This window comes from Gambusia affinis, linkage group LG13 (assembly GCF_019740435.1).
Source record: "Gambusia affinis linkage group LG13, SWU_Gaff_1.0, whole genome shotgun sequence".
Classification (NCBI taxonomy): domain Eukaryota; kingdom Metazoa; phylum Chordata; class Actinopteri; order Cyprinodontiformes; family Poeciliidae; genus Gambusia; species Gambusia affinis.
In genome coordinates this window covers 9,526,611-9,554,297 of record NC_057880.1, presented here as the reverse complement: position 1 = coordinate 9,554,297, position 27,687 = coordinate 9,526,611, and the positions used below count along the sequence as shown (strand labels likewise).

Below are 27,687 nucleotides of genomic sequence, written 5' to 3'. Positions count from 1 at the left end.
GGTGAGCTGCTGTGTGTCTGTGGCTTATTGAGATTAGTTGGGTCGATCTGCCACTGCCCTTTCCGTGTTTGGATGGGGGATGGAAGGAGGTGGAGATGGTGGATGAGAGGTAATGAGAGGGAATCTTTTAGCACCCAGGAGGGTGTGTGTGTGTATGGGGGGGATATGAGGACACACAAAGAGAGAAATTTGATGGTGGAGCTCCAGGGGTGGCCCCAATAACTCATTTTATTTATTTCTGTCTGGGTTAAAATGAGTCCCTGCAGAAGGTGGGAGTGATGGCGGAGAGACGTTCACTAGTGGAAGTAATCTGGGGCGGAGCAAACAGCTGTTTTACTTACAGAGGTCTTTACATAGGCTTGAAAAGACAGGAGGGGTCTGGACTAATTTTATCACGTCCGGTTGGACAAGTATGTGAGCAGAAGTGATGTGAACCTTTAAGGAGAAAAATAATTAGTTTCAAAATGTGTCATAATTGTGTCTGAAGGAGGAATTCTTCATTTATCCCTAGAAATCTAAAGAAGCAGAGGCTCTAGGTATTTACCAAAACAGTGAGTTATTTGGTCAGTCAAAATGAATGAGGCTTATTTTTATTTAATAATTCCACTAAGGACTGTTTCTTATTGATATACTGAAGTAAAATTAGCACAAGCACATAAGCACATATGTACTAACACTAATTCTACTCCGTATTGAAAGGAAGAGGAAAAATGGGTTTTGAATAGCAAAATAGATATTGAAAATATCTTCTAAGTTGAAAAGGAAAGAAAGGACTTTCGGCCTAATTTTGTGCGCCAACGTTTAACATTAATTTGAATTTGGGAGAAGAAATAAGACAAGAAAGGATTCAGCATTTCTGAGACCTTGAGACAATTTCTCAGCTCAGAATTGCCTGAAGAGGAATCTAACAAGAAATACTTAAAAGTTGTTTAGTGATTCTTAGCACATGCAAGTTTAAAGGAGAACAAAACACCTGGAAGGAACTTCCCAAGAAATCTAGACAAAGGTAACAAAAAGTGCCTCAGTGCAATGCACAGAAACATTTATTGCATCCAAAATCTGACAAGTTGAGCTGGTTAGGATTTAAATTGATCAGCCAAAAAGAAAAAAAAAAAGTCTTAGTCTTTGCTAACATGTTGTTTATTGAGTGGAGAATAGATTTCAGACAACTCCAGGTAAAATGACCTGAGCTGTTCGCTCCATTAAGGTTCATGCGATCACTGGCATCGGTCGTCATTTTAATATTTTGAAATGCAATTAATAAAAAAACAAATTACTATTTAGAGTTAAGAAAGTATGGATTGTACAAAATGACAAGTAAATTTCTAAAAAAAAACAACAAAAAAAACCTAAAAAAAAACTTTGAACCTTGCTAAACTGGGTTATATAGATTGACTTTAATCTGACTTTAATCTCAGAATTCTGAGACAAAAAGTCAGAATTCTTTTTTTTTTTCAGTGGCCCTAATCCTCTTCCATAGGATTAAGTGCTAAATGTCATGGTGAGTTGTTTTTTTTGTTTGTTTTTTAGCACAGATGCTATCTCAACAATAGACAAGCTTATATACTGAGAGAGACGATTACCTGACCAGGTAACAAAGAGCTAGGGCTAATCAGGGAGAAATGAAAAACAGCACAGGGAGAGTCCAGGAAGAGACAGGAAACAGCTGGGAGAGGAAACAACCTGCTGCTGCATTTCCAGTACAAAAGTGTACAAATCTGTCTCGATATTCTGCTGATGTAAAAAAAAATCAGTGTGTTGGAGTGACAAACTCCTTACAGTTGGGAGAGGCCATATATTTGGCGTTTTGAGTAAATTGTAGTCCATAATTTTGCAGAAGTCACATGATTCAACATGTTGGAATGACACACAACTTTTCATGAACTGTGCAATGTGAGACGTCTGGTGGAGCCAGCAGCACGCTGTCCATAAGATGAAATATAAAAACAAACCATCAGCCTCCTGTTGTCTTCGTTCTTTGTCTTTTTCTCCAGCAGTAAAATCCAGCTGTTGATCGAATGATGCAAAAAACCATGTTTCCCTTGCAGTTTTGCAAAAATACATCAATTTCAATATGGCCGAAAAAAAATAAATAAAAAAATACTGTCTCATCCTAGCACAAAAACGTTTTACAGCGTGTTTCCATTGAGCAAATTTATTTTCGTATTTTCAATTAGCGCAATTCTATGGTTGATGGAATAACTTTTAAAGGCAAGTTGAATTTAGTAAGTTCCAGTGTGGTACTGTGATCGAGTGCCACCTGTGCAATGAATAAATGCACATGTTTAAATATGTTCTTTTGCAGCCTGAAATCACTGGTTACCGTCCCTGTTCTTCTCATTAACCTACCACATCATGATCATCCTGCCTGTGTTTTGCTCCTACACCACTTTAACCCAGGACACATTTGAATTTATGTTCAAAAACAAATTTGATCTCTCCAGTGGTTCACACTACATTTGAGAAAAAAAAATACCTTAAAAAAACTGATTAAAAAGAAATCAGAGTTTGATCTAGAGTTTGATCTTAAATATAAACAGTTTAAAAAAAAAAAAAAAAAAAAACACATTTCTAGTGAGCAGCTCCTAATCATCATTAGCCTTAAGTCTGGGCTGGAGCTGCATCTCACACTGAGTCCAGAAACCTCTCCTCCTTCCGATGTCTCTTTTTCTTCCCCTCATCCTGCAGGCAGGGCATATTCGAAGGCTAATTAGACCAGGGAAACCAGTCATACTGAGAAGTTCACTGCAGGCCAGACATTTCCTCCAACAGTTCTGCCTCACAGTAATGTATCCTTGAAGCTTTAACAAAGTTGCAACAAGAGTTTTTAGAGCACTGTGTTTTATATTTCATGGAATATTTCTTTCTTCCTTTCTCTCTCGCATTTTGTCTCCCTCTCTCTCAGCGACTGCCACCTCTCTCGCTTTCTCTCTGTTCTCCGTCTTTCCTTCATTTCTGATCCATTTTTTATGCATTACTCCATTACTAGCACTCCCATTTACAGTGCATTACCTCTTCCCGTCTTTCACAAACACATTTTCTCTTTCCCTTTTGTTCACGTCTTTCCTCCCTCGGCTTCTGCAGATGCCCCATGACACTTTTCAGTACTGCTCTGGTTAACCTCCTTTTATTATCTCTTTGCCTCCTCTCTTGTCACGTCACTTTGCACTAAGGACTTCTCCTACACACATCTTTATCTTCGATCTTGCTTCTCGTATCTTTCTGTGAAGTCCGCCGCAGCCGTCTTTCCCTCTAATTGGTTATTCAATGCATGCCGTGTTCATTTGGTTTCAGTATTACCCATTGTCCTCGATGCTTTACAACACAATTGAAGAAATGTCACCAAAAGTAATTAGCAGTAAACGTAATTGGCAGAGGAGGTCTTGTTCAGGCATTTAGGGCGTCCGTACAATACAGACAGCAAATGAAGTTAGTATGATGAATCGCCATGTTGAAAGCAGTGAAACAGAGAAGTCGACAGTGTTTGCAGAGAAACTGTTATTTTTTATTTAATCGGGTTGCTGTACTGATGCAAGTTCAAAAGAGATGCAGGAGTTCTTGTTTGACAGTAGGGCACAGCTGGTGAGAGCCCATTTTCATTGCTGTGGACAAAGCACAAACAAAATCATCACCATGGATAGTGAAAAACGAAAAAAAAATTATCCTTCATTTTTCAGCTAAAAGCTTGTAGAAAAGAATGGTTAAAACTGATCTTATTTATTAAAGACTGCAAAAGGAAGGTGTAATATGTGAGGGAGCCACTGACAGATATTTGAACAAACTCATACTCCCCCCTTTCTATGGCGGTTCTTGCAAGAATCTTAAAGAAATTGCTCCCCTCTCTTCTTCTAATTAAGTTAATCAAAAATAAACACAAACTGTAAGCTATTTTTTTATAGCACAAGTCCTGAAATGTTTTTCCTTTAATTATAACATTCATAGTTTTGTACTTGAACTTTTAAAGCCACTGTATTCTTTAGGCCATCAGTGATTACTACCAACAGTACGAAAGAGTCATCTGATACATTCAATGGTTATTGGAGTTATGGCTTTTACGCTCTTAAAACGTGGTGCTTTTAAAGGCTGCGCTACATCAAATAAAGGAAGGTACATTAACCAATAAAGACTAGGAATTTCTACTCTTCATTTAGTTTTCACATCTGTTCATGAGAAAAATTAACCAATTCTTTTTTAGGGTTTATTGGCTCGTACTTAAATCAAAGTCGCTAATTTATGTGCTGAATTAGACGTTCAGTGAACGTTCATTCTGAAAGATTTAATCGATGAATCATTTACTGAATCAGGGCAGCCTTCACTTTTCAGATCATCTTTCAACTTAACCACTTACAAGAAGGTACAGACAGACAACAAATAAGGTAATGGAAATTTATAAGGATACAAATTATCCATAAACTTGGAAAACAAACGTTGTAACTGACACATGAAATGATAAAACCAGGCCTCGGAACGATCCACCAGACAGCCGGTCCACTCTTTCACAGTGACTTTCTTGTTTTTGTCACGATCACAAGACCTGCAAGCACAGCACAGTACGGGGACTTCATAACGTGGCACATTCGACGAATTCTGACAATGCGTATACAGACGCTTTAGATTTCAAGCACAGGACTAGAGATTTGCTGCGTGGAGACAGAAAGGGAATGCTTTAAAGAAGCATCACTGCAAAGCAGACTGAGATTGGGAAAACACAGCTGTCATTGTCTTTGAGTTCGCCGCGCGGCGTTATCTCTGAAGGGTGCTCCTTCAATTTGTGTTAATCCGTGAGCGCCAGGGGACACAAAGGGTAATAAACATTATCATTGCTGGGAATGGCTTGACATTGACACAGACAGCCCCACTGCCACAAAACCTGTCACTGAACACTGAGAGAGAGAGAGCTGGCGGTTGGCGTGTGTGTGTGTGTGTGGGGGGGCGTGGGGGGAATGGACAAGTGGATTGTAGAGAAAAATAGCACTTGGAATGATGACAGGAGAGATAAAATGAAGGACAGGCTGACATAGGAAGGGGATAACCGTATGAGCTAAAAACGAAACAGACGGTAGGTAAAGAGGAGGGAACGGGGAGAGGAAATGGTAAAGAAAGAGAAAGTTAATGAAGAAATTGTGTGGTCATATGAGATCAGCGGGGAGGATGAGGAAGGAAGCACTGCCCAGCATGGAGGATGGATGGATGGCATGCAGAGAGAACAGCATGGTGGGAGGCGCAACTTGATCAGAGTGGGGGGGGGGGGGACATCGCCCTGTGATACATTTCAACCTCGTTGTAATGACGATCATAACATATTGCAAGAGACAGAAGGTTTCCACCATGAACCTCTGTGTGACATGAGGTCACGTCAACATGAACATATGAGCAAAGATAAACAACAACATGTTGCTCAATATTAAATTGATCAAAACTAGAGATATGTTACAATCATCTTAACCCTCTATAGCATGGCCTCTATAGCAAACCACATATCTGTACCTCACGTTGCTCCTTTATTTTATTTTTCTGGGGGTGGGGGTGATTTAAAGTACCACCAGACATACTATTGTCCAAATAAAAGAGGTATTGGGGTTCATGTGACCATTTACTTGGAAGAGGGGCAGTCCTTTTTATGAAGTAAAGCTCCATGCTACACCTTGCCTGCCTCGTACTTGTAAGTTATAGATCACTTTTCTTCATGCTTAAACTTTGGGTAACTCTAACTAAAAATATTTTCATGTCTGTGAGCCTGCAAAGAAGCATTGTAGATCATTTCAAGACATTTAAAAAAAAATAATTTATATGTTAAAACTTTATTTATTTATTTATTTTGTTTGTTGCCTCAGCCAACATTGCTCAGTTGGGGCCCTTTTGTTCAGACAATATTATTATGGTGCATCGATATGCAATTGATTACAAAAATAATTATAAAGCCTTTTTTTTTTTTTACTTTATTAGTGACTAAAAGCAACAGGAGATGGATGCAAGATCATTTCATGGACGGAAGGTGCATGGTTCATAAGTTGGGATCATTCCCGATGAAAACATGATTTCATTATTTCACTGTTTTTTTTATCCTCAAAACTAACTTCTGTCCCAAAGGGTGATAAGCTGGTCATCAATGAATAAATGGCCCTATTCCAAGGCAGGCAAAGACTGAAGCACTACCTGCCAAAACCAAAAATATGGGGCTGCAGGGTACTTCATATGGCTGGTACAGATAGTGTTCCGTACAACTTGAAAACCTACACAGGGTGAGTCGTGGCATAACAGATATGGGAGCTGGTGGAAATGTTTTTCTTTGCTTGGCTCAAATTCTACCAAAAACAAAATAAAATAATAATAATTAAAAAAAAAATAAAAAAAAATCAGAACTGCAAACTTTGCAAAAAGAACCTGTAGCCCTAACTCCAGTCACTGATGTGAATCTTGTTGCTACTACCCACAGATGATCAGATAAACAGATGGTGATTCGCAGGTTTGTCAATAATCAAGTACCAGAAAAATGACATACAATCTTTTTCACCTCAGCAAGCAATTCCTTCATGATGTTTTACATATAATAGGGAAAAAGACTGATGGCAGCATCCTTAGTGATTTGAACTCCGCCAAACATACACACGTACAATCACACAAATGCTTGTTTGACTAATTTGCTTAAATGTAGCATTCACTCATGAATGGTTGTTTATTTTATATTTGGTGAGTTGGAACCACGTCTGATTTAGTTTTGTCAAGATAAAGTTTTTCTTTTTATGAATTAATTTTTGTTTGATTTGTATTTCATTTCTCATAATCACTGTAGAAAACCTTGCCATTCTAGACCCCTGGGAGCACAATGTTGCCCTGTGGCAACAAACTCAAATCTGTTTCCGGGAGGAGTCAGGGTCCGATTTTATGATTGATATGTAATTAAGGACCACCAAGCTCCCAAAGAATGCATGAAAATATTATTTTTCTCCAAAAAATTCAAAAGTCTTGCCATAGAGGGTTAAAAATAAATAAAATAGTTATATGTGTCAAAAGGAATGTGCTTATTTTATGCGTTTGTAAATGGGTGCAGATGGGACTAACAGGAAGAATGGTGTAGCACAACGCTCCGAAGGCATCTTCTTGTAATATAGCTTCTTCAGATCCCTCCTGCTCAGCTTTCCGTCTTTGTTCTTGTCCAGTAAAGTAAAGCTTTCCTAAAAACAAAAGAGAGAGATGTAGAAATAAGAAGATTATTGCGCTTTGCTGCATTTTAATAATGCATTAATGTTAATATTGCACCATTAAAGTTCAAGCTCAGTTTATTAAAAGTAATAATTTATAGAGTGAGATTAAATTGTGGTGCACCTCAAGGCTCCATTCTCAGCCTACTGTTGTTTTTTAATTTATATAATGTTTCCTTTTCACGATGATCATATTTTTTTTTTTAAGTATTTTTCATTGAAATACTGGTGCCAAGAGAAGAAGTAGTGCCTATCTTTCAATCAGATTTTTTATTAAGCCTAACCAAACAAACAGTGGGATCATTAGCTCATCCTCATTCAAACTGCAAGGTATGAAAACAATCAGTGTGTAGTTTTATGTCACCCACTTACTAAATCTGCAGTTATTGCTGCCATTAACTCCATGTTCTCAGTTTTTTCTCCATAGACGACACACTAAGAGATGGTCACTGCTGAGCTATCAGATTTTCCCGGCCTGGGAAGCACTGTGGGTTCCTGCATGCGTAGGTTCTCTCCGGGTACTTTGGCTTCCTCACACAGTCCAAAGACATGACTAAATTCTCCCTCACTGTGTGAATGGTTGTGTGTCCTGTCTGTCTCTGTGTTGCCCTGCGACAGACTGGCGACCTGTCCAGGGTGAACCCCGCCTCTCGCCCAGAACGTTAGCTGGAGATAGACACCAGCAACCCTCCCGACCTCACTAGGGACAAGGGTTATAGAAAATGGATGGATGTTGTTGATGCAATGGAAAAGCAAAATTTTTTTCGGGGGATTTTATGTGATGAACCAACACAAAGTAAGACATACTGTTGATGTGTTTGGAAAGGCATACATGTATTTTCTATTTCTTTATTTCTCTTTTTTTTTTTTTACAATTAAAACCTGAAAAGTCTAGCGCAAAGACATCCATTCCCCTTTCAAATCCTATCAATAAAAACGGTGCAAAAATTTTGCACGATTTTCTACCTTGTAAATAGAGTTACTATATCAACCCTAAGAGTGGAGCCATTTAAAACAGAATTAGGTTTCAAAACAATGTCCCAAACTTTCTATACCTCATGGAGAACTGTTCAACCCATCACTCAAAATGACTCCACTCCACACTTTTCAGATTTTATTTTCTAGAATCTCTGAAAACCCTATATCACGTTTCACTCTCTTCTGAAATACGCACCACTTTGTGTCGGTCTAGCACATAAAATCCTAATAAAATGCAATTCGAGTTACGTGACAAAATTTGGAAACGCGGCACAAATGCTTCCACGCTGTATAATTTAAAAATAATTATTAGATATTACCTCTCTAAGTAAGTTAAAGAGCAACCTTCATAGTATTTGAAAAGCTTCTGCTCTTTTACATCATGTATCACTTCCCATATACTGAAAACAATGCACAGGTTTTCATTTAATTTATGTGTGGCTGTGGAGATCAAGGGTTGCTGGAGAGAGGTTGTTAAGTTATCCCTCTTTCATCATCTTATTGAATAATTCAGTGGATATTGACCAAACCCCTATTTATGCATTGTGTTCCTGAGAGCCCCCATCTCAGTTTGTGGGCAACCAGGCCACACGCAACAGAAGAACTCGCCATTTCCAGTTGGTTTTTAGCATTGATCAATCACCAGACAAGTGCACAAAGGGCAACAGCATAGTGGTAATGTCTGTTGTTAAAAAAAAAAAAATAAAAACAACTTTGTGTTTGGAGTAGGGTTACACTGGGAGCAAAAGCGATCTCTTAGCATGTCGTTCTTCCAATTTTAGTTTCTTAAGTAATTCAATTCGTGGTTGATATTGATTCGCATTGTGTCATCGCTGGCTGATGTTGTTGTAGACGATAAATCACATTTATTGCTTTACAAAGGACTCCCGGTCTTCTGTGAGTCTACTGCTTTTAGGTCACTTTCAACCACAAAGTTTGACCTTTGCCAGCTGCGTCCTCTCGGCGTGGCTGAGACAGGTTTGTGTCAGAGCTGCAGGTGTGTACGACTCCCTCATTCGCCTCAGGAGAAGAAACCAGTCCAGGAGACGATATGGAAACTGGCCCAGCTCTTCCTCGGTGCATTCGCTCTTGAGGACTGATAAGAGGGAATATCAGAGATGATTTGGAAAGCTGGGGAGAACTCCGGAAATTCCGCGACATATTGAATGTTATGCGTGTTTACCCAAACAGGGTCCTGAGTGAGCCACTCCAATGCGGCGCCTTTTCCTACAGGCTTCTTTGTGAAGCAAACACTCATTCCCATAGGTCTTTCCCAGAACACTGCACACTGGCGCCCTCTGCCTGATGGAACAAGTCAGCACCCACACAAATCACGAAGTGATTTGGTTTACAGAGAACAGTGGATAAATCGCAGGTGAGCGAAAAAAATCCCAAAAAACAACATGGTTTTTTAAAAATGTTCAAGCTAAAATCTGGAAAATGTGGCATACATTTGTATTTATCCACCCTTTAATTTAAAATTAATTTTTTTTAATTTAGACCATAAAGTTGTCTTCTGGGGCTGCACAGTGGCGCAGTTGGTAGAGCTGTTGCCTTGCAGCAAGAAGGTCCTGGGATCGATTCCCGGCCCGGGGTCTTTCTGCATGGAGTTTGCATGTTCTCCCTGTGCATGCGTGGGTTCTCTCCGGGTTCTCCGGCTTCCTCCCACAGTCCAAAAACATGACTGTCAGGTTAATTGGGCTCTCTAAATTCTCCCTAGGTGTGAGTGTGTGTGTGAATGGTTGTTTGTCTTGTATGTCTTTGTGTTGCCCTGCGACAGACTGGCGACCTGTCCAGGGTGACCCCGCCTCTCGCCCGGAATGCAGCTGGAGATAGACACCAGCAACCCTCCCGACCCCCTTAGGGAAGAAGGGTGTAAGAAAATGGATGGATGGTTGGATGGAAGTTGTCTTCTGACTATATATGAGCAAAATAACGGAAGATACAGGCAAAATTAAGCTTGAACGCAAAAAAAAACGCTGAACATCATTTTTAATACAAGATCAACACAGTGAAACATGGCGGTGGCAGAATCATGCTATGGCGATGCTTTTCTATAGAGGGAACAAGAAAACAGGTCAGAGTTTATGGAATGATTCATGGAGCGAAATACAGTTCAAACTTGGGAGAAAGCCTACAATAATCTGACAAATCAGTGGAGATTCATCTTCCAGCGGAGATGTGACCCTAAATATACAACCTTAGCAGCAAAAGAATGGCATAGATCTAAAAATATTCAAGAGTTATAAAATAATAGTGAATGACAAGACCAAACTCCAAGTAACAACATGTGGCAGGACTTACAAGATTCCATCAAAAACATGGCAAAAAGATCTTGTAGGCACACTCTCATAGACTTACAGCTCTAATTGCACTGAAAGGCAATCCTAGAAAACATTGAATCTAGGACTATAAACACAAATGCATGCCACGGCTCGCTTTTCTTTATTTTACTTTTTTGGAAAATATTTTTAAAACTTACGGCCTTCATGTTTTTTGACCTAGCTTTGCAATACGCTGACACCATAACACACTATGCCATAAAATTCCAAGAAAATACATGACATTTATGAGTATGTACTGAAAAAAAGTCAATGTTTGTGAATACTTTTGCAAGTATCTTTTCATGAGAGAGCTTGACAAATGTAAAGTCATTGAAACGACTTGCTTACAAACGACACCGAATAGTAAAAAAGTGTCATGCAGGGTGTTTACCGTGGGCATGAGTGCGGACAAACACACTTGGGTGTGAGAATTCCCTTTTCCTGAACTACTTGGCACCAAGATCCAACGGGACTGTGGCATCTGAGCAGCTCACAAAGCTTTTCTGAAATAGCAAACAAGGTATATATTATTTACACACATTTTTTTTATTTTAAATAAGCCAACTGTTTTTGTTTTTTTTAAATAAAATACAAGGCAGTTGAGCTTTGAAAGCTGGGATCTTGAGGTGATCCCCTTTTGAGCAAAGACTTGAGTAAACTCTGTTGAGATTGTGTTGAATTGAAAAGAGCCGTCACCAGAAAGTCAAGGAAAGAATGAACAGCATACGCAGCCTTATTTCCATGTCTTTTTGTGTGAAATCGTGTTTTTTCTAAACAACAAAACACACCAAAAATACCAACACTTTTCCAAACAGTAGTTTGTGCTAATAATTTGACTGAAAATGACCCATTGGACTGAACAATTGTAAGTTAGCATAACTTACAATTGTTATGTAAGTTACATTTGTAACTTACATAACAAGTGTGAAACTTGGAGATATCCTTTAAACTTTTATCATTACACACACAAAGAAAGGGCATTTGTGTAACCCTAACCCTATTTCTTTCTTTCTTTCTTTTTTTCTCTTCTCTGTTTTGTTGCACATACTGTAAATGCTTCGGAACACCAGAAAAGTTTTAACACTTCTTGAGTAGATACAAAAAGTAGTTATCAAATAATGATTGTCTTTATTAAAGGAAAAAAGTTATCCTGTTTGTCAACATGCGGTTCACTAAATAAATGGCAGTAAGTCACAGACTTTAATTGATATGCAGATAATGCTTTGTTTTGCTCCATAACCTCTTTATCATTTTAGCAAGACAATAACCTTGATTATAGGTATTTTTAATGTCTGCTTGTCATTTTTTTTCTTTTTAAGTATTTCACTTTTTTTGTTGTCCACTGTATGGGATAAGTAAAGTGGTTATCTTTTCTGATTCTACATGTTTAATACATGAATACCAGGTAGCGGGAAAAATATGCTTGCTTATTCTTAGCCGTAAATGACCTTTTCATCACTGGCATGCAGACACATATGGCTTTCTTTTGCTGCTGGATCTTACCGGGGTCCTCTCTACCAATGTATGGTGTCAGCCTCTCTTCAGCTTCTCTCTGTCTGCGCAGAGCTCTGCCTCCCTGCACCAAAATGACAAGCATATTCTGAAAGTTATCTGCCATGCTCAACATAGAGAGCTAGAGGATTATGGGTGTTCATTATATTTCAGCAGCGTCAGTGAATTACCGTTTTAGTCCAAAATTGCAATCTAAGTCACTTACAGGTTTGCAAACATCTAAAAAGATATATTCAAAACAGCAGTGAAAGTAATATTCTATCTCCATGAGATGAATTTCAGGACTCTTTGTAGTCTACGCCAGCTCCACATCTGCCCCCCAAAAGTTTCCCAGATCACATGCAGGTGGCCAAGTGCTTGAGCCAGGCTCTCATAACTCGTATTTTTATTTTACAAACTTATAAGCAGGCAATCTGAGAGCTGCAGCAACAAATAGATGACCTAAAGAATCGTTTGCCTGTAATTGTGTCTGGTATCAAATGCATGCAGAGGTGACAAAAGCAACATAGCAAATTGTATGAGAAAATCAGTCTTTTGGTAGATAATCATATTTAGAAAAACATACCATGGCTGCATATGGGTAAATAAGGAGAAAGAAGGCAAGTATCCAGTTCAGCTTCATTACTGTGACATCCACTGCAATAAAAAGTGCCAAATAAGGAAATTTCGTGAGGTTAACAGGTGATGTTTTCTCCCTTCTTCTGCTGTGGTTTATTTTCTATTGATTCAATCTGATAACACAGTAGGAAACAAAGGCACACTGAGGATCCAGAAGACCACAAAAAGTAATTTTAAGGAGTAAGGAGAGCATTGGTTCACACTTTGAGTACTCTTGACTTTTAGTTGTGGAAATTTTTTAAATAGTCAAAAAGTTTAATTTCTTTCTTATTACACTATTTTGATGACAGAGAAATAGAAAAGCTTACCAGGAATCCCTATTCCACCTTTCCTTTCCTATTCTTTTTCTTCTTCTGCACCTTGTCTCCAGATATTTCTCTTCTCTCTGTGTCTCCCCTCCTCCTTTCAGGCTGTGTTGAAACTTTTGTCTTTCTTCTGTTTGATCCATCAACATATAGAGATTTTCACATCTTTGCTGTCTATATATATTTTTTTCAGCTTTGACGTGTGTTTGCTCCCTTTCCAAAGAGGGAAAGTGAGGAGAACGTGTTTGTGAGAGGTAGATGGTATTCATTGCAGTTGGGACTGGTTCACAGTGTGATTTATGAACACACTTCTTTTTGCTCTATTTTTTCTCTCTTTTTTTTTTTTGTTTTACATAAAACCTTTAATATGTCCCAGACTGTCAGAAGCATGAAACATGGCACTAAAAGGAAGGAATGTGAGCAGGACACTGAGAATCTGAGCTATGACTGGCAAAAGAACTACAATACTGCCCTCTAGTGGTTTTAGTTATGAATAACAGCTTAACGATAAGCAGGAGAAATCTGATGTCAACATTTCTATCAGTAGTTTTACTTTCATTCTGTTCTGTGTTATTTTGGCTGCTGGCTTTTAGAACCATAAGGCTCTTAGAATATTTTAGAAAATATTTTGGAAACATTCTCTCTGAGTAAACTTGGCTTGTACACAGAAAGCTCTGAATTATAAATTGGAGACAAAACACCAGATGTTTTTTACATCAACAATCTTATAATTTCCAATAATGAAATGAAATTATATATATATAAATGTAAAAAAAAATAATTCTAAAACGTTCGGTGCCATATCCCTAACATGTTTTTCTTTTCATTTGTTTTTTTTAATAAAGTTAGCCAGTTCTGTTACTTTAAACTGAAACTACATAAAATACATTTGATAAAATAAATACAGAAATAAATATTAATTCGAAGACAGAATTTTAATTGTTTTTTTTTTTTGTTTTCTACAAAACAAAATAAAAGATAATCTGACAAAATTAAATCACTACTATGCTGTTTACTGTGGAGTAAAAATAAAAAACCGGAAAAATTATCTATGAATGATTAAGTACAGAAGTTCAATTAAATACTTGTTTAATAAAAAAAATACATTTACCTATAAATCAGTACAAAATCAATCGTGAGGCTGACTTTGCATCAACAATGTAAAAAAAAAAAAGCAATAAAACAAGACAAATCAAGATAAAATGTATGTCCAAAACACGTTTACTGTCACGTTAGGAATGTGGTATTTATTTTGACCTAGAAACCTTTCTTCTTCTTTTTTTTTTTCATGAAAAACAAAAAAAAAAAAAACAATCCCGCCCCCCCAAAAAAAACAAACAAACAAAAAAACAACAAAAAACAAAAACAAACAAACAAACTGTGGCGTCACAGTCCCATTAGCCGCCCTCAGCTGCCAGATTAGCGCGCCCAGGTTGACAGCTCCAAGCTCCGCCCAGCAGAGCGAAGAGGAGGGCGGATGTCGGAATGAGAAACTGTCGCTGCCCACTGCTGCTGTACTGTGTCTTGTGGGTAGCTTATCAACAAAACGCTGTGCTATTTCGTCTGAGTTTACAATCTTGTTTTTTACGACCAACTTCTCCTTCGGTCTACTTACCACCACTGTAAGTCCATTTAACAGCTGTCAGCAGACAACTAGCGGATCGTAAACATATAGCCGGGTCGTGTTTAAAAAAAAAAAATAACTTGAGGGAGATATTTGATAAAAACACAAACTACTTTACAAGAGTAAGCGTTATAACCAGACTTTCTTTACGACTTCCACGTAGTTGGGTTGATTTGATTGATAGTGATTGCTGGAACTTCTGCAGGCGAGTAACTTCATCTCTGCATCCCAGCACGTTTTAAGCGAAGTCAGAGATTAACTTCCGCTGCAGATTTTTCTTTACCACATGCTGTTCACAAGAAAACAACCGGACTGCTTACTCACAGTTTAGATGGGGAGCCATGCTGGAGGAATAATTAAGGTAAGTCGCCAGACACACTGTAAATCTGGACCTGTACCAGTCAAAGAAATATGTTTTGGTTGATAACTCGATACAGCGTTTATCACTGTGTTCATCCTCCTGGTTGTCCAATGAGGCTGATGGGTTTTCTTGCATCGTCACCCCTAGAGTCATAGCATTAAGTCATTGTTCCATGAATGAGGTCGGCAAAGCCTGTAGAAGCATGAGAAATAATTTACATTTCTGCAAATCTCAAATGGGAGGCATGTTAAAAGCTTAGTCTGTTTCAAGAAAACTTCTCTTCAGAGCAGCTGTATTTGTATACTGACCTAAATTACACAAAGTTAGACTCTACGAGTTTAATGGCAGTTGTTTTTTTTTAGGGATATCAGAGTAAATGGGGCAAATGCTCCTTCTCAGATTAAAATTAGTACAGAAATCTAAAATCATGCTCTACCTTGTGTTAGCCTTTGATTTTTCAGGGCTTTGTAAATGTTTCCTGGGCATATGTCAGAGGACTCAAGGGTGAGTGAAGATGACTCACGCAGTCATAAAGTTTCAGCAGACAGACGTTAAATTTTAGCCATGGTTTTTAATACCGCATGATCATATTTTTACACCACAGCTGAAGTTGTTGTCAGTCAAGCCGGTGCCATATAGTGCCTGAGCGTGCATCTGCGCTCCATTTAAAGCGGCAACATGTACAGACCAGACAGTGCAAAGCGCCACTGGCTTTCAGTACAGTGTAACTAAGTGAGATGGACACCTGTGGTTTCTCCCGGATTAGGGCAGCTGCACATGCAAAACCCATGTGTGTTTTCTACAGGCACCTGTCGGCAAAAGCCGTGGTGCACCACCTTAGGCTGAGCGTGTGTTTACAGGCTAAATGCATCAGCAGCAGCTGACCATCCACATTGTCTTAAAAAGACCACCCAAATTCAGAATGCGCGCGTAACTTTTCTTTCCTGTGACTTTCACGCACTGTTGCCCCCTCGCAGTCCTCGTGTCTGCTATGTTGACCACGTGTGAAATCACACGCATCTCATTACTCTGTGCATTGCAGTCATTCCAAGACAGCATGGTGCCCAGGAGGGGCTCCCCTCAGGCTGATAGGAGGTTTAAATGTGCTTTCATCATGCTCAGAGGGGCCTTTTTACATCAGGGAGATGCGTGAAGTCATTTGTTTTGACAGTGCCAGAAGTTCAAACAGAGGCTTAGACTCACCACAGAGCAAGGCGGAGGTTAAGCAGCATCCCAGACAATTGACTACATGCAAACATCAGTTGTTAAAAATTTATTTTTACTTGCTCCTTGCAAGTTTATGGCTCTGTAATCTTAATTAATGATATGCACAATCTTGACAAATGGGACATTTGATAGCATAGAGGACATCCCTCTATGCATGTTCGGTCATTTTGTTACCTTTCTTCTGCTGCGACATTGTCGACTTGAGCCACTCGACTTTGACTTTTCTTTTATCCTCCTTGCCCTCCTCAGCCACTGCATGTGGCCCATCATTACAGCTATACTTAGCCATGCTTATCAGCCATGTCTTTCACTCGGTAAGCCCACAGATGTTTAAAGCCTTGGAATAGCTCTCTACACTCAGAGTGAAACACAGACACAAGGTCTGAAACTGACAGACATTTGAAACAAGTGTGTTCTGCAAAGATTAGGAAATTCCCTTCTAAAAATAATAACAATAATAATAATAATAATAAAAAAAATTCCACTTAACAGATGGCCAATATTTTATACTGAAACTGTTGCTTGACAAAGTGAAGCAAGGGTTAAGATTTTATATTTACAGTCATCTCTGAAGAGTAAGTTTTCTTTAGCTAATACAGGGTTTTAGAATAAAACATGTTCTGTAGTCAAAGTCAATGTAAATATCTGTTATTCTGTTGCATACTTATGAGCTTTATTATTATGTCCAACATTATAATAAAAGTATCAAGTATGCTTGATACTTTCCTCTTAGTATCAAGCATGATAAGCTCTCTTTCGTTTCTTTAAGTTGGAGTTTTCAGCCATCTTTTCAGCCATTTCACCTGTATCATTTTGATATTCAAATAATGTGTTTGCATGTAAAATGAACAGCAACTTCAACTTCCAGTTGTGCCTAATGGATTTTAAGGTTCCGTTTTAATTGTACTTTAAACAACAAATAGAAGGTGCATCGAAAATGCTACACTTTTTGATACAGTCCATTCCTCTTGAATAATCTCTGACATAGTAGTTTTGATGATAAAATAACTAAATAAAAATGTATTAGTAGGATGGGTCTTGATATCACGTTCGCTCCCCTTCAGCCAGAAACTGTTGGCATCCAAAGAAAAATAGTTGCAGCTGTGAAACGTGTTTGGTATGAAATGTCATCCGTAGATTTGGTGGAAAACAAGAAGCCACAGGAAAATGGAACCAAAAGGAAGTTGGCTTAATTGTATTGTATTCTATTTACTCACACAGGATATATCTGCTATGAATCTCACACAGCGTACTACTTAGACTGTTATTATTTTTATTGACTTTGCTAAATTTGGTTTTATTGGAAACACCACATCTTGTAAATATGGAAGAAAGGATAAGGTAGAATTAAAAAACACCAAACACACAACAAGCAAGAGAATGGTCATTTTTCCTGTGACACTTGAAGGAGAATATTCTTTTGACAGACTCTGGCATTTTGCATCCTGAGCTAATAATATAGTCATAGCTTAAGATATAAAATGAAGTACCTTTAAAACCTTGGAGTTATGAGTTATAAAACAAAAGCCTACAAAAAGTTTCACATACTGACTACACAACTGCAAAAGCAGATTGTCATTTAAAGTGCTATGAAAAATTACTACTGCCTCATTTCTTCTGATTTTGAACCCTTCAGAATAAGAATTTGTGATGTAAAACCAAGGTCCATCTTAAAAAATATGAATATTGTCTAAAAGGTCAATATTTCTTACCAGTTATCTCAGAAACTCACATGCTGTATTATACGTCACATAGTGACATATTCCAGTCCTTTGCCTTTTTGCAATTTTGATGATTATGGCTAGCAGATAACAGAAACACCAAATTAAATATCTCAGAAAAATAGAATATTGGAAACTCATTATGTGACACCCTAATCAGCTAAGAAATGTGGTGCGGAAAGATGAGATAAGATAAAGATAAGAAAGCACCATCATGTCTAAATTCAGAATGGAATTGATAAATCACTCTCTGTACTCACGAGAACATTGATTTAAATGGTTAGGACAAAGGAAAGGAAACATATTAAGTACATGAAACTGTTCGTGAGAACCATACACAATTTCTGACAGGAGTTGATTGAACATAAAGCTGTTCTCAGTCACAGGCTTCAGACCAAGAACTTCATGTTAAGCTCAATTAAAAAAAACAGTTAAATTACAGAGAAGAATCCCTTCGATCGTTTAAATCACAAATTTTCATTTCTGAGTCCCGCGCATTTTCTGCACACCATGAAGATCTTGATGTTTTACCGCTGAATGGCTCTGTTTATCCTTTAATAACCGGTCACACTTGGCACAGGGTGCACGGTAAAGTGCCCGTCTCTTTCACACCTAAACGCGAGGAGCTGAACTAATAGTGACATTGGGAGTCTCATGATGATGGCATTGGGGGAGACTTGACATCTGAGCTGCTAATTAGATTTGCAGAAGGTCTGCCAAGACTTTCAGTTCTCATCATAACACCTTGGGAAGAGCTCAGGGGAGGACTTTTAACTGCAGTGTGACTCATACCTCTGACAAGGTATGGCTGGAGCTTGACATATTAAGGAAAAAGTCATACCATGTACACAAAAAAAACCCAACAATTTTGCAGTACCACTGTAGTTTTGCACTTTCAAAAACAGCTGATCTCGACTGAGTCATTTAGCTAAAGCATTAAATGAAACTCTCAAGTCGAATCTGTCACTTTAAATCCTTTTTTTTTTTAAACCTTTATTTTGTGACGGCTATAGAAAGTGTTGCTTCAGAATCCTTGCTGTGATTTATGAAGGTAACTGACATCGCAGACACAACTGAAGACCTTGAAAAGCTGGCAACGCTCAAACGACTTCACTGCCTTGGCAGAAAATAGTTGACTGAGCGAAACCACTAAGCTGTCAACCATGAAATGATGAGGGGGGAAAGAAAATTTATCCTGAATCTCTGAGAAGCGCGATAAATAGTCTTTTTTTATGCTCAGTTGAGTGCTCGGCAGGATCCGTCTCCTTTATTATCCCCCCCTTTAGTGGTCTCATGATATCACAAAAAATGCTGTGAATGTTGCCATTTGTTTGGGGTAATGCACTTCTTCTTGACTTTCTTAAATTTCAGTCTGCAAATAATCAGTTTCGCGTTCTGAATTATTTTTGACGAACATTTACTCCGAGACGTTTCCGTCTTGTTGCATGCTAGGTAGGGCTTCTCAAAGACACCCTCATCAAATATGAATGCGCTCATGAAAGCTCTGCGCTCTCCGCCCACTCGCTCACCCCTCCGTCACGAGCTTCACAGCTGACATTACGTTTGTACACATGTGGGGATTGAGGCTGGCAGCAGACAGCTCAGTATCTGAAGGCTCTTCCTTTTTCCCGTGCTCTACTTTTTCAGCTCGGTGCAACATTAGTTTCTAGTTTAGATGCAGAGTGATCATCCTTCCTCCTTAATTCTGTCACAAAATAATTGGACATGTCATCAGACGTCCACTGACTCAAGGTAATATCGTCAAATTACAATTTCTGGGATATGTTTTGGGTATTTAGAGACGTTAAATGGTGTTTTTTTTTTTTCACCAGGTGTTGTTTTACTCTTTGCGCAGCTCCATGATAATGAAACCCTGTAATGTTATCCCTGACAGAGCAGGTTGCCACACCTTTGCACTTTCTCTCCTCCTCTCTGTTCATTGTGGGCTCTCCGTCATTTGATCTGCCACCCTCTGAATACAACATTACAGAAGCATTTGTGCTCTCTCGTTGGGTTTGCATCAGAGCGGCTTTACTTAGAGCACATTTGTCTAGCATCTTCGCTGTCTCATTCTATTAGCCTGCTCTAATGGCACCCTGATAACCTCCTCCAGGAGAGAGCCATGTCTCACCACTGCCCTACCCAGACTGGCCTAGTTTTTGCCTTACTGCCTCATTTGGCCTCCTGACGGCATGAGGTTGAATTCCAGTTTGGTTCGGTTTTGATATGAAGTCATTTATGTTGTGTTGTATTTACTATACATTTTCTCCAGTGTCAGATAAGAGGCTTTGGAATAAAAAAAGCACTTGATTGCCCTGTTTTTATATTTAAGGCCCCTCTACTGTGGCTTGCTAACACACTTGGGACACACACTAACACACCTTTTGGAGAAACTAAATTGACAGTCATACACGTTCTTAATGCAAAAGGCTTTTAACCTTTGGTCTCTTCTGTTGTTCTCTTCTCTTTGCATTTTACTCACCCATCACACTATTTTCTGTTATCGTAGCTCCCTAGGGGATGAAAACACTCAGCTGTATAAATTTTTTGGGTTATTCATTTTCAAGCCTTGTTTGTAGTGATTTAGGAAGTAATTCTGTGAGTGTGACTGTAAGCTGCAAACTGCTTTACACAGGAAATGACCATTTCAAAGCTGCCACTATGGGGGGAAAAAAATCCCACTGTTCAGGCTTTCAATGAGATTAAGGAATTGTTCAGATTTATTTTCTTAAACAGTAATCTGTATAGGTTTAAAATGTGCTGTTGCTTTTTGCTGCTTTCAATAACTCTGCTTTAACTGTAGCTCAAATTAAAACTTTAAGCCATAAAAAATAAAAATCTTATTTCAGTCTCACTGTCCATTTAACTAAAATTGAAATGGGATCTTTTCTTGACAGGAAACATCTTATATTCTAAATACTGGGCTTTTCAGGAAGGTGGAGGACATTTACTTAATGCTTCCACTAACTTATATTTGCTGGAGCAAAACAATTAAATATTTGATTGTGCTTTTCTGTTTTCCTTTGCATTTGTGGGTACTCTATTGCTCCTAAGCAACGGCCTAAACACAAATGTATTTTAGATTACTTCGCTTTTATAGTTGGATATACTCTTGTCTATAACCAGCCAAATTATGAAATTTTAAATTAAAAAAACATTTCCGCCCCTGATGATGGAAAAGTATTTGCCCCTTTGCAGATATCTATTGTTTTATCTTCTTTGTTTTGCAGACAACGCAAATCTGAGTGACAAATACAAAATGACGTTCAAGTTGTGAAGCAGTGAAACATCCCCTGATAATTGCAGCACCCCCACTATGTTTGACTGCCATTGCTCAGTGACTCCCCGTAGTTTGCTGGAGTCACAGAGGCTTGAAAGTGGCTTAGTAACTTAGTGTCAGAGGCTCTGTTTTTCATTTGTTAGTTGACGGCATGCTGTGTTGCTTTTCACTGTGTTTTAACTGACTTTGCGCTGTTCAACAGGTTCTATATAAGTGATTCCTTGTTCCTATAGATCTGGCAGTAATCAGGCCTGTGTGTGGCCATTGAAATTGATGAAAAAAAATTTGTGGTTAATTATAGCTTAATGACTTAACAGGAAAAGGGATAATTCTTTTTTTATAGGCCAGGTGGTTTTGATTTGCTTTTTTCCCTTAATAGATAATTGTCAAACTCCTCTTTGTATTTCCTCAGATTATCTTTGCCTGGCAGTAAAATGTGTTTGTTGATCTGAAACTTTAAAGTTTCTGAACAAAAGCAAAAACTGAAGATCTGTGAGGAGGAAATACTTTTTCACATTTAGTTAAAATTCTTCAGATTTTCTAAGTTTGAGCTTATGGAGTAATTTTAAGGCCTGCTCATACGGGCCTTATATTGATTACAGTGTTCTTCTAATTTGTGACCGACTCCTTACACAAAAGTTCAAGTGATTGAGTCACTGCATTTATGGTCAATAAACAATGGGTTTTAAAAGTAAGATGTTAATTGGTTTTTGCTGCCAAACACTTATAATCCTGTTCTACTATCAGTTTTTACCCCGACAATTTGGATTTCAATAAACGGACACTAAAATAAACATACACACGGTTTTATCATCACTGAGATTCACACAAAAACCAGCTTAATGATTTCGACCATAGGATTTGATTGTTCTACACTGTGCTGCTTGTTCTTTTAATGAAGATAAAATGGCAACATCTGCACACATCTGACAAGTAAGATGTGGAGGACACGCTCCAGAAAAGTAATTTCTATACATTTTTTACAGTTTGAATGATAATAAAAAGAATACAAGAAAGATGTTTGTGTGCATACCGCTCATCTGAAACTTCACAGGGAGCTAGCAGTCGCATGCAGAGATGAATTGACTATCTGGAGGGAGAAACAGCAAGAATAGGGATTTGCTGTGTCTTGTGAAGCACCTTCATTCATGCGTAGCTCCAATGACCCAATAAATCATGGCCCTCAGGCTTTTGCATCCCATCTGCATCCATCCTGAGCATCCACGGTTTGTGACAATGTGCAGATCAATTGTGAAAGCTCTCCCTAAAGGGAAGTACGCCACTGTGCTGTTGCAGGTCTGAGTTTCTGGCTTCTCTGCTCTTTTGCCGCGTATCTTGGCTGCCAGCTGTCTGCTGAGTAGAAAAATGAAGTGAGGCCAAAATTCTTACTGTCAGACAAAAATAAAGCTGCTTTCCTGGTATAGCTGCGAGTAAGAAGAGATGTCATCTCACCTTACGGCTCATTTCACAAACTGTGCTCGCTGCTGAGATGCTGAGCTTCAGGTCTTACAGGAGACCTCTCTGAGGGAAACGACTGTCCAGAGTCTTGTCTCTCTGCTTCTCACTAGCACTCTACTTTAAAATATCTTTTTGTCCATATCTTCTTTTTTTTTCTCTTTTCACTGAGTTGATTGTACATGTCTTTCTAGTTTACCTTGAAAGAAAAGCTCTGTTCAAAGAACATCAGAAATGCAAGTTTTGCATTGCCGTTGATCTTACCCACATCACTGGCAAATTCTTTAAGGATGTTATTTTCCATTTTTATGGTTTTCTGCGTGGAATTGCATCTTTTTTTTTGGGTACTTTTTCTGATATGAAAGGGAACTGTATCTCTTAAGGTTTTTCCCTACCATGCCTGCATCAGTTCCAGCTCATCTATGTGAACCACCATCTACACAAATGAGGTGCAAAATAAACTGACCAGGATCTTAGTTGTAATGTGCTTTACTTTTGAAATGTATTACAGAGATAGTCTTTGCTGTTGCGGCAGTTCTTGTTCCTTGCATTTTCTGACTTGATGTTGTAAACATGGGCATTATGCAGGCAAAGTAGTTGGTTTTAGTAAATTCAGTGGGAGGGGCAGAAGGGCAGAGAGCTGTACTGAGTGTATGAGGGTTGGACAGATGGCCTGTTCTGTTTACTCCTTTATATTTCAGTCAGTTAAGATCTTGTTTATTTAGTTGCCCATGGACACTGATGACATATTTGTATCACTTTTGGAATAGGGCACATCTTATCAAAGCACACAAAAATAAGGGAACAAGGGTGAAGTTATAATTTAGGAGAAGTCTGAAACAGTTTGGAGTTGTTTTTGTTCAGAGCCTTTGGATACTGAGAGAAGTCAACTTGCTTTGCTAAAATTCACTTTTAAAGACATTATTGTTAATACTATGCCTCTGGAAATTTGAAGAGTATTGTTTTTTTAGTATGAAATTATTATGGTATTTTAACTTCAAATGAAAATACCACAGTTTCATAGAGTTGAAATATTTACACAGACCTTTGAAGTTGCTTTAATTTTCTAGCAGGAACACAACAATCACTCCCATCTTTTCTAAAACATTGATAGGAGTTGCAACAACTCTTATCGATATCAATTTGTTTGCTTTGATGCAGAGACTTGAGCAAAAATATAGAATGAACACCCACAGAAAATAGCAGTAACTGGAAGTGGTTATTGCACAGAATAATATCCAGAAATGCACATAGGCCAGACGGCTGCTTTTATATTCTAGGTCAGTGATTATCACTTGAGTAAACCTACATTGTGACTCAGAACGAAGCTGCTGTCTGAATATTTGAAAAAGGTTAAATTATGAACTATAAGCACTAAATAAAAGCACCAGCACTATAATATTTATTTCAGTATTATTATTATATTTATGGGTGGAAGTAGCGATGACCCTGATGAATGAGTGTTTACCACAGCAATGTGTGCAACAGTGCTCTTCTGCTTTGGATCTGAATGAAACTTGAAAGGTTCTGGGGCCACTGATAGTTGTGAAAGCCCCCAATCTTCCCATTAAACACAGACCTAGTCACTAACCTCTCCTCAGGGGCAAAGAGGCTTTAGTAACCCAGTCTATCCATGTTGACCTGATTTGGTTTGTGTAAGTGTGTGTTTTTGTGTTTATACCCCATGAGTGTGTGCATGAAACAGATTAGGATGGTGGGTGACTGGGTCTCTTTGACTGCCGACACGTGTGTCTCTCAGTGAAGATGTAGGGCACTGGGAGTTATGTTGTTTGTTTTTTTTTCTTTTTTTCCCAGAGTAAGAGACCTACATTGCTTTGCACATACCATCCCCCATCGTTTTAAAAATCTGATTGAGTCATTTCTTCAGCAACTTGAGTTTTTTTTCCAAGAGATTTACTCCGAAAGGATTAACTACTTGCCTCTCTGTGGACATCCACCTACAATAGGTTATTTTTCTGGAGGCCAACAGCTCTTAGTGCACAGTTTAGTCACTGCTTTGGCCAGTCATGCAGATGGTTTACTTTCTGCTAACCAAAGCAGCCATCTGGAGATGAGCAACTTTTTAATTCACAATATTCCAGGACTGGCCAGATGGATGCAACATGCAGGTGCACAGTGAACACATGTACACTTGTCACATGGTTGATTGGAAATGAACGAGTCTAAATGAGTTTGAGGAAACAGCCTTGTGTTTTCCCTTCGTTGGCTTCACATAATGCAGATCCTCCATTCTCTATTCACAGCATCCTGGCCATCATCCCAGCTTCCTCTTGTCTCTCAGGGACGCTGTATCTGTTTCCCCCAATTTGTTACTTAGCCAGGTCTTATAGCTGCAAATGTTCCAAAACCCAGGCACAACTACAGTTTGCATAAGCCTGAAATAATATTCATAATACTAATAATCATCATAATGAAAAGGAAAAGTAATTCATTTCTTTTCTGTTCCTGCATCAACTGGAGCACCAAGTCATTTGTCAACTCGGCAGTAATCAGATGAGACACTTTTTTTTTCCGCCCATCTGCTTTGAATACTGTTGATTTGTATTCATAATGCTGCTTATGGTGTCATTGGATTTACTTGTTATTAGGAGACAACAGGAAAGTAAAAGAGTAATGGTATGTTTTTTTGTTGAAGATAATGAAATGAGAATGGATCAATAAATCTTCAAATTTAAAAAACAAATCTGCTCATATATTTGAAATATATTTTTCTTCATCAGTTATGATATTGCAATGCATATTTTGTTATTTGCAAATTTAATGTTTTTTTGGGCTGTAATGTTCTCTTCCATTGTAAAAATAGCTAAAAATGTGACCAGCAGCAACAGCGAAACATTGAATCGGATGATGAAATGCCCTCAGCATCTGGCCCTCAGTATCTGACTGGACAATAAGCAGAGAGTTTCAATACTGATACTGATGTTGGATTGAAATGGTTAGATTTTTTCTAGAAGAAAAAAATGAAAAACTATGAAACTGCTTGTCAGTATGCTGTGTCACTCGCAATTTTTTTTTTGCTCTCTTCACAGGTATGCATATTCATAAATTCTTAAGTGCCTTCTTCAAAATCTAATGGAAGACAAAGCATTAACTGGGCCTGCCATGGTGTCCAGATTGCCAAAGTTTGGTGGGCGCCCCACAGGTGGTGGGAATAGTTCTGTGTGCAATGGTTCCACACAGTCGCCTACATCTATGCAAGATGGCAAAACTAATTCACATGGAATACGCTCAAATTGTTTGATCCGGCCCGCTCCACCATACCTGAAATGGAAGAAAGATGATGGTATGAACTTTTCTAGCCCCAGCACACTTATGATTCCATGGGATGGAAATGAAGAGAAGACACAATACCATGTGCCCTCATTACCTGAGGGGAAAAGTAGCTCTCAATCAACACCTAAGATGCGTAGGTCAGGTGCTTTGATGGTGGCTACCTCCAGCCCAAAAACTGTTCCCAAACAGCTGACAAAGAAAAACCCCAAAGTGACAAAAGTTGGTCAAAACCAACTGAATGGGCTTTCTAAAGTAACCTATAGTACATCTGGCAATCCTGCTCGAACTGGGTCGGAGTCGCGCCTTGTGCGGCCAATGTTAGGCACCAACTCTCCAAGAAGCAGTTCTCAGGATAGCCTTTCACTATCCCGAGAGAACCGAAAGATCTTGACGTTGGACCACATGGTGCGTTCAAACAGCTTAACTCACTTCAAACAGATTCCCTCCCCCAGCTGTGAGCCAATGACACGGTCCTTCTCCTTTAATCGGGCTGTGGAGTTAGCTAAACCCCTGGCCAACACCCAACTTCGGCCTCCTCGCAGTAATTTCCTCAAGCCACCACGGGTCAGCAACGGAAGATTGTGTTTAGGACTAAGCAGTAACCTTGGAGATTCAGGTTTTCAGTACAGTAAAAGCCTTCCAGCTGACTCCTCGTTGCCTAACCCATCTTACCCTGCCATGCCCACCACTCCACAAGGCTTGAGGAAACCTCAGCTTCCTAATTCTGTTTTGACAAAGTCACTGACAAACAGTGTGGGATCTCTAGGTTACAGATCGGGTTCGACCACACAGGGTAAACAACAGACATCTCTGTTTCCAGATCAGCCCACAGAGGGCGTTAGATCTTCTGTCTTATCTGACTCTGGTGGACTTCTAAGGATATCGAAAGGGTCTGAGCCAACCGATGAAGATGGGAAAGCAGATTCATCCAGTTACAGTGGTGGAAGCTCTGGAGTTGAAAATGGCACTCATGACCAGAGCTCTGTTCAGATGGCTACCGAAACCCTGGAGGACATGTCCTTATCTTCTGCCTCATCGCTGGAAAGAGGTGACACCAGTGAAGAGATTCTAGACGATTGTGACTCTGCAGGAGATGTTTTTAGTGATGGAGACATTCCTGTCTGCACTACTCAAACCATCTTGCAGAGGTCTTCCAATGACAACACAGGCTGGGAGCCTGTAGATCTGACAGGTATAATACAAACCAAGAAAATTATTTTGTTTTCTTTTTATTTGAGATTTGACATGACGTATTGCCTATGCTTATTTGCTTTTCATAGAAAATAAAGAGGACAGCCCGATGCAGAAATCGGAAGAATCTACGCAGGGTTCGTTGGTGTTGTCTCCGGCGCAGAGTGATGCTCCTCAGGGTTCATCATTGGAGCTGTCTCCCTCCAATAGCTCTGGTGGGACCTATATGTGGGATGAAGAGGGTCTTGAGCCTCTTGGGGAGCTCAAGTCTCCACTAGCAAGTTATGAGAATTCGGAGATCAACAGCATGGTGAGGCCCTTAAATCCAATTGTTTTAATTTTAATATTGTGCAGACTTTTTAAATCTTTAATAATCAATCTTGACTCTTATCTCATAAACAGTTCTTAACAAAAAATAAATAAATTGATTTCCTTATGCGTTTTTATTTCCTATCCTCAAGCAAAAAGAGTTTCTGAGGACAAAAGATTTTTAGAAAAGCTGTTTGTGGTGTACATGTGCTGACTAGAAGTCTTGATGGGATCAACTTTGCCTCTCTGTGTTAGAAACATCCACAGTAGATTGGCTTTTATGGTT

At 38.8% G+C, this 27,687-nt stretch overlaps 2 protein-coding genes across 9 annotated transcripts in view; one reads left to right on the top strand and one right to left on the bottom strand.

Moving 5' to 3' along the window:
• Positions 1-3,503: 3,503 nt before the first annotated feature.
• Positions 3,504-12,646, bottom strand: sparcl2 (SPARC-like 2). The gene is made up of 8 exons (XM_044136491.1): positions 12,582-12,646; positions 12,008-12,080; positions 10,896-11,007; positions 9,364-9,482; positions 9,122-9,276; positions 7,063-7,175; positions 4,440-4,534; positions 3,504-3,602 (listed from the first exon to the last, which is right to left on the bottom strand). The coding sequence occupies exons 1-8, from the start codon at positions 12,636-12,638 to the stop codon at positions 3,538-3,540; spliced, it is 789 nt and encodes a 262-aa protein (XP_043992426.1). The 5' UTR covers positions 12,639-12,646; the 3' UTR covers positions 3,504-3,537.
• Positions 12,647-14,342: 1,696 nt separating this feature from the next.
• The window catches only part of ccser2a (coiled-coil serine-rich protein 2a), a 56,374-nt gene continuing 43,029 nt past the window's right edge, over positions 14,343-27,687 (top strand). For 3 of the 8 annotated variants that reach the window (XM_044136335.1, XM_044136340.1, XM_044136342.1), the window contains exons 1-3: positions 14,364-14,924; positions 25,658-27,093; positions 27,182-27,402. In XM_044136335.1, the coding sequence (XP_043992270.1) occupies positions 25,701-27,093; positions 27,182-27,402 (1,614 nt within the window). In that variant the 5' untranslated portion in view covers positions 14,364-14,924; positions 25,658-25,700. Of the gene's footprint in view, positions 14,925-19,555; positions 19,625-25,657; positions 27,094-27,181; positions 27,403-27,687 lie in introns of those variants that run through there. The other 5 variants (XM_044136343.1, XM_044136336.1, XM_044136338.1 and 2 more) reach the window with 5 other exon arrangements.